Source organism: Hyperolius riggenbachi, chromosome 5 (genome assembly GCF_040937935.1).
Source record: "Hyperolius riggenbachi isolate aHypRig1 chromosome 5, aHypRig1.pri, whole genome shotgun sequence".
Lineage (NCBI taxonomy): Eukaryota > Metazoa > Chordata > Amphibia > Anura > Hyperoliidae > Hyperolius > Hyperolius riggenbachi.
In genome coordinates, this window is record NC_090650.1 from 355,716,568 (window position 1) to 355,724,096 (window position 7,529).

Below are 7,529 nucleotides of genomic sequence, written 5' to 3' on the forward strand. Positions count from 1 at the left end.
ACACCAAAAAATACCCACATACAAGTTTAAATTAAAAAAAAAAAAAAAAAATTACAATAATAAAAAAAAAAAAAAAAACATAAATAGTTACCTAAGGGTCTGAACTTTTTAAATATGCATGTCAAAGGAGTATATCAATATGATTTAATAAATTATGGGCTTCTAAACAGTGTTGGACGCAAAACGGAAAAAATGCACCTTTATTTCCAAATAAAATATTGTCGCCATACATTGTGATAGGGACATAATTTTAACGGTGAAATACCCGGGGCATATGGGCAAATACAATACGTGAGTTTTAATTATGGAGGCATGTATTATTTTAAAACTATAATGGCTGAAAACTGAGAAATAATGAATTTTTTCCATTTTTTTCTTATTCTTCCTGTTAAAATGCATTTACAGTAAAGTGGCTCTTAGCAAAATATACCACCCACAGAAAGCCTAATTGGTGGCGGAAAAAACAAGATATAGATCAATTAATTGTGATGAGTAGTGATAAAGTTATTGGCAAATGAATGGGGGGTGAAAGTTGCTCGGATGTAAAAAAATGTCAACCCTTCGGGCTTAAGTGGTTAAGCAATACCAGTTACCTGGCTATCCTGCTGATCCTTTGCCTATAATACTTTTAGCCATAGACCCTGAACAAGCATGCAGCAGATCAGGTGTTTCTGACAAGATTAGCTGCATGCTTGTTTCTGGTGTGATTCAGATACTACTGCAGCCAAACGGATCAAAGGGGCTGCCAGACAACTCGTATTGTTTAAAAGGAAATAAATATGGAAGCCTTCATATACCTCTCCCTTCAGTTTTCCTATAAACAGAGGATAAACATTATCTCCTAACAGAAAACTTAGGAGAAAAAGTAAACTGGATTGGGCCCTATAAAAGTAAAATTAGTACAAAATCCCTATTTTAGTTTTGCACCAAAAGAAACAATAATGGACATGGGGCATGGCAGTGGGGGTTGGTCACCAACTGGCCTCTGGCACCAGTGCTCCTAGCCCATCTACATCCTTTCAATGTAAAGGGGAAGTGTTCATAGGAAGGGGGAGAATAGAGGAAGTATAGAGAGGATGTAGAGGGGCGTGAATCACTGGTGCCAGAGGCGGTGACCAAGATGAGGTAACCCCCACTAGTGCAGCACGCTTCAACGTATGCTCACTTTGGGCTCGTTCACACTGCAAGAGTTTTTCTAAGCGCTTTGAGATTTTATAAGCTCTTGCTAATGTTATCCTATGTGTGTGTTCAAGTTGGAGCGATGTGATTTTGTAAAAATCCCCCATAGCATTGCATTAGGAAGAGATTTTAAAATCTCTAGCGTTTAAAAAGCTCTTGAAGGCCTGGTGCACACCAAAAACCGCTAGCAGATCCGCAAAATGCTAGCAGATTTTGAAACGCTTTTTCTTCTTTTTCTGTAGCGTTTCAGCTAGCATTTTGCGGTTTTGGGAAGCGTTTTTGGTGTAGTAGATTTCATGTATTGTTACAGTAAAGTTGTTACTGAACAGCTACTGTAACAAAAACCGCCTGGCAAACCGCTCTAAAGTGCCGTTTTTCAGAGCGGTTTACGGTTTTCCTATACTTAACATTGAGGCAGAAACGCATCCGCAATCCAAAATCTGCAGCAGCCCGGGAGTATGCGTTTCCGCAAAACGCCTCCCGCTCTGGTGTGCACCAGCCCATTGAAATACATTACCGAAGCGGATCCGCACCCGCAAGCGGATCGCAAACCGCAGCCGAAACGCTCTGGTGTGCACTAGGCCTAAGTGTGAATCAGCCCTTTCAGTTTTACCAAAGGTGAAACTGAATTTTGGTTTCACCAACTTATCTTTACTCGTCATCCACATCTCCTCCTTATAAATCCACCTTCACTGACTATGGCTTTGCAGTCACCATTTCAAAATGATGCAATACCGGTAGTTACCTCACTTAAAGTGTAACAGAGATGACATGATGAAATAGACATGTGTATATACAGTGGCAAGCATACAGACACTTATGCTGTGCTCCTTTTCTTTTTTTTCCCTGTCTGAAAGAGTTTATAATTAGCTATGGAACTGACAGTTTTTCTCCAGTCAGGACTCAATGGGCTCACTGATAAAAAAAAATTACAGCTATAAAACACTTTCCTAAGCAGATACATGGGCTTCTTACTGTAAGAGGAAAAGATAAAAAGGTCAATAGTTCATGTATTTTCACTCAGGGACTCTTGAGACACTGCAATTGAGCAGAGACTATGAAACATTAAATCTGCTTTGTAAATGTGTATACATAAAATGTGTATACATAAAATGTGTATACATAAAATACAGATAGGAGTAAAAAAAGCATCTGCTAGTAACATCAAAGTTGAGCGCCTCTGCACAGATGCGCTCAACTTTGATGTTACTAGCAGATGCTTTTTTTGTATTGTATTGCCTGAGGAAGCAGATGCTTTTTTGTATTGTATTGCCTGAGGAAGCAGGTTTAACCTGCGAAACGCGTTGCACTTTGTTTTGGAGTACCCAATAAACGTTTTTTGACTGAAAATCTACAGTCGTGTGGTCTGCTTGGAGGGGGTAAGTCGACCACTGCCTCCTCTATTACCAAATTGGTTTTTAAGCTTATTTAGTCCTTTTTATCCTTTTGGTGCTTCTGTTATCTTATTGCTACATTGAGTCCACCCTAGTTGGAGGGTTGTACCCACTTCCTTCTTCTACTACAGAGAGCGACTTCTTAATCCTGAGTGGGGTCAGGACAATCTCCCCACCTGCCTTGACAGTGGTTGCCTAATGATAACCCTGGTTTGTGAGTATTACATTTTGAATTGCTCTATAAATCTTCCAATACCAGTACATACTACACTATATTGGGCTCTTGGTGTTCTCTTCTTCTCATGGCATTGTTTATAAGGCAATGAAGATGGCAGCTTCCGTGGTCCCCGGCAGTATCCCATGAAAATTCTTACTTGTCTTGATCTCTGTTGTGGTTGAAGGACCTCTTGTTTTCCTACAAGGACCATATACACCCCTTCAGCTATTTTTTTTTCTTTTGAACTTGTTTTGTCATGTTTTGTTTCACCGGGGGTCTCTACCTGCATTTAGCTCAATCCACACATCTCAAATCTAACTACTGCTATGTCTTTTTGTCTGCTTGATAACCATGCAGGTCTGGATTTACACCACTGGAGCCTATATGCACAGATGTCCCGGCACCCTAGACTAAACCCCTGCTGAACCGCTCTGCAAGTGTGCTCATTTGACCAGCTGTCACTCCTCGCTTACTTCCCTTCGTCGTCATAGGTAGCTGCAGGTGCCCCTTAGCATTAGGTAGCCAGAAGTACCCTCAGTACTAAGTAGCTAGTGGTGCCCCCGAATGAAGGGAGATCTCATCAGTGGAATGTCATTTATGCTTTGCACAGGACTCTGCATAGGGAAGGAGGAAGGGAGGCACTAGGGGAGGGGAGTGAGCCACCATTCCATCATCAGGCACCTGTAGGCACGTGCCTATATTGCCTTATGTTAAATCCGGCCCTGTAACCATGTAAATAAAATGTTCTTATTACTCTTCCCTTTCAGATAAATGTAGTTCTGAAGTTAACCCATTTACCTGAGCTACCTGGATATCGCCTAAGCCTGAGTGACTATCCTTTAGACTACAGGTCACAGAGACTTTATATGATGGAGGGAACTGTAACTGCCATGTCTACAGTGACAAAATACACTCAGGGAGCAAGATTCCTCTGTTCAGAAACAAGGTGCCCTTTCTCTCAAGGTACTATTAAAAATATACATACAATCTGTTTAAAATTCTAAATGGCAAAATAGGCTGGATTTTATGAGTTGCTCTCTTTGCTTGAGACATACATTGTAATTTCCTTTAAAGCGGTATTGTCACCATAAAAATCAAATTTCAACAGCAACTGGTCTGAGTGTATTAAGTGATAGAGATGCTAATCCAGCATTCAAAACTTTTTTCTGCTGTTATGGTTTGGAGTTATTACATACTATAGGAGCACTGGCCCTAGTGCCAAACAGTGCCAAAAAGTTGAATGCTGGGAGTTCTTTTGAATGCTGGGAGTTCTTTTGAATGCTGGGAGTTCTTTTTATCTATAATATATTCCTCCTCTTCCATTTATTTCCCTGCCTAGCTGATCACTTGTGTTTACAAGCAAGGCTGAGGTGACTCAGTGATTGGATGTGTAAATAAAAAAAAGACTCTGGGAGGAGGGCAGCTAATGAATACACAATGAGCAAGAGAAGGGAGGGGGAAAAACAAGAGTCAGGGAGGATATGATATCAGCATTAGCTTGGCAAGATGGCCACTGCCTAGAATAGGATTTTCTGCTTTTCTTTTGTAAAATTCACAGGAATCATTACGTGGATAGCACAATACATCTGTTATGTAAGTAGAAGTAGTTTCTAGGTTAGCATGGGTGTCGCTTGTTCTTTAACATGTTATATTTTTAAAATCATGACTTTGTATTATTTTTCCTATTAAAGTCTCTTTTTATACAAGTCCTTGTCATGTAGGCTAAAATGATAGTAGGCGTTTTTGTGGTTATACACTTCCTAAACTGGGATGTCACTTCATGGTTGTCCTTGGGAACTTTGCAGATCTAGCTTTTTATCTAACAGCTACCGAGCAGTGCTGCCAAAATAAGGCCTCACCTTGCACTACCTGCAGAAAATGGCTGCTGTGGGGGATACAAATTTAAAGTGATACTCCACTTTTGTTGCGTAGAAAAGCAATACCCCTTGTTTTAAACGTTTTTCATTTTAAATAACATTAAATAGCAAAATACCGTGTGTACTACTGAATCATGCTATAGCAACTTATTTAACGAAGATGTAGAGTGAACTCCTTGTTTTTCATTTGGTAAATCTCAATGTATTCTGTACAGGTTATCAATAAGTGTTTGATAGAGCATGGCAGAAAATGAAAACCCCTTCAGAAATGTTCACCCTATAAAACTGATTTTAAAACCAATACAAAAAAATAGAATCTGTTGGCCCTCATGCTACAAGGAGGTGGTAAAATTGACCAATCAGTGGCCAAACAAGATTGTATGTCTGTACTGAAGATAAAGCCTTGACTTTTGATTTTGCTCTGTCCTACCCCTTCCAGCTGTCTGCAAATGAATGACAGTCCCAACAGGAAATTACATGAAGTTAAATACTTATATATGCTTGCAAACACTTTGGGGTCAAATCATAAAAGGCTGTATGAAAAAAAAAATGGTCGTAAAAATACCACATTCGGTATTTTAGACTTTTGTGTGCAAATTCATAAATAAATTTCACAGGTGCGATAGAAGTTCGGTAAATTACTGGAGCCTATTGACAAAAAGCTGTTTGTAACAGCAGAAGAGAGTGGAGTGTCTCTGTGTTGTTACATACTGTTCTGTGCAGTGAGGGCATTGCAATAGTAAGAGGCATCCCAACATCCCTTTAGATGCACATGTTTTTTTTTATACTGCCTCTGCTTGATCTAAATCTGTCTATTAGGCTTTCTTAACCAGCTTAAGAAACTTTACACATGTCATGCTTAGGTGATTTTCCCCACTTGCTCCTACGCATCTTCAAACAGGAACACATGAGGTTAAACAGCCGAAGGTATTTAGGGGAGCCTGTTTTGTTCCAATTGCTCTGCTGCTGCCTGGGAAGTTTAAAAACTTGTCTTGCCTGAGAAGGCTGCGGGTCCTATCAGATTCCATCATCCAGAGTTGCAGAAGGCAGGGGCTGTCTCTATTGGCTCCCTGCTCCTGTCAGTCACAGTTGTCTCTGCTCCTGCTTGTGAGTCACGCTCCCAGCACAGTCTCCTCGCACAGATACCGTACTCTTTTCACCACTTCAAAGCAGACAGAATTATTTTGTGGCTTTATCGCATGTTGTAGACTTTATGAATTGACATTTACTGACACTTGTTGAGGTATTTACTGCACACGTCGGTAATTTACCTCACTGTTTGGTAATTTCAGCTTTTCACACGGTACCAGCTTTTGTGAATTGACATTTTCCTAAGTGCTCGGTAAAGTCAGCTGTTTTCTGCATTACTGAATGCGGTAATGCTTTATGAATCAACCCCATTGTGGTACCTGATCTCAAACAGCAATGAGGCATATTCACTAAATGCCAGAAACAGTTACTGTGCGCACCAAGTACATGGCAATTTTACTGGTATTTACAAAACTGACATAGAACAAGTTACATCACCTAAGTAATGCACACATTGCTACTTTAATCCACGTTACAGTATAGTAATGTGTAGCGTAACATCCTGTATACCAGCAAGATGCGTTACCTAGGTAATTAAATTTGTACTATGTGCGCAACACACGCTACGTGAGCTTTGTGTATCCCAGTAAAATTGCTGTGTGCTGCTTGCAAACAGCAATTTGACTGATGTTTAGTGAATATGCCCCAATCTCTGTTGACAAATATTCCATATTCTTTTTCTGGATCAACAGTGATGAAATTGTGTAAAATTTAAAAAACATTCAACCTGTTGCTCTCTTTTTACCAACTGTGATTATGTCACTTTATGTATTATATATAGATTTTCAGTATATCCGAGTGCATGTCCCTGGAGCTACAGAGCTGGCCACTGTAGGGAAAGTCTTTGTGTGTGATTTGTGCACTTCACCTTTAAAGGAAGATGTCAAATACAGAGTTCTTGGCGGTAGGTCTTTAACATTTGCGGTATAAATATTTCACGTGAGTAAAGAAAGACAAAAATAACCAAGCGGTGTATAAATATTGGTTGCAGATAAACAAGTGGTTGAATTAATGGATGCAAAGTCACTGTGTGTTCTGCAGGGACAGTGTGTATCCCAACAGAACTGCCGCTTCCAGTCATATGCTGTGTTTGTCAGAGGTAAGTCCTCCTGATATATCTGTGTCATGTACAGGTCTGCCATCAGAAATTTTGGGGCCCCTCACACATCATCAGGTCTGGGCCCCCCTCCCTGGGCCCACCCACTGGTTGCTCTACCCGGCGCCGCCCACTAGCAACCCCACCCCATGTCCGTGCGTGAAGTGCGCTGCAGCGAAAAATGTGCATGGCTCCAACACTGAAGAAAGCGCCATGCACAGCGTAATGCAGCAAAAAGTGGGCGTGACCATGGCATGTTGTGGGTGGAGCCAAATACTAGCAAAATACAGATAGTCCCCAGTTAACAAGCCAAGTATAGGTGGTGCCCCAGTATAGGTAGCTAGGTATAGGTGGTTCCAGCCCCAGTATAGGTAGCCAGGTATAGGTGGTGGCCTAGTATAGGTAGTCTGTAGCCAGATATAGGTGGTGCTCAAGTATAGAAAGTCCACTGTAGCGGGCTCACTCAGCTGCTCCCCACGTTCAAGCGCTGATGTCACTCTTCTCTCAGTGCTGGAAAGCTGTGTGCTGGTTAGTGAGCAACAGGCCCACAGCCAGCACATGCGGCCCTTCCATCGTTTTTGGGGGTCCAGGGCCCCCAGAACGCCTGGGCCCCTCACTGCAGTGTCAGTTGTCCCCCCCTGATGGCTGCCCTGGTCATGTACAAACACATAGCCTGT

The 7,529-nt window shown here is 41.3% G+C and overlaps 1 protein-coding gene across 8 annotated transcripts in view; it reads left to right on the forward strand.

Annotated features, from left to right (window-relative positions):
- Nucleotides 1–7,529, forward strand: part of MCMDC2 (minichromosome maintenance domain containing 2) — a 49,191-nt gene that overhangs the window by 21,646 nt on the left and 20,016 nt on the right. For all 8 annotated transcript variants that reach the window (XM_068234810.1, XM_068234807.1, XM_068234813.1 and 5 more), the window contains exons 4-6: nt 3,558–3,753; nt 6,538–6,660; nt 6,748–6,855. In XM_068234810.1, coding sequence (XP_068090911.1) covers nt 3,558–3,753; nt 6,538–6,660; nt 6,748–6,855 — 427 coding nt within the window. The remainder of the gene's footprint in view (nt 1–3,557; nt 3,754–6,537; nt 6,661–6,747; nt 6,856–7,529) is intronic.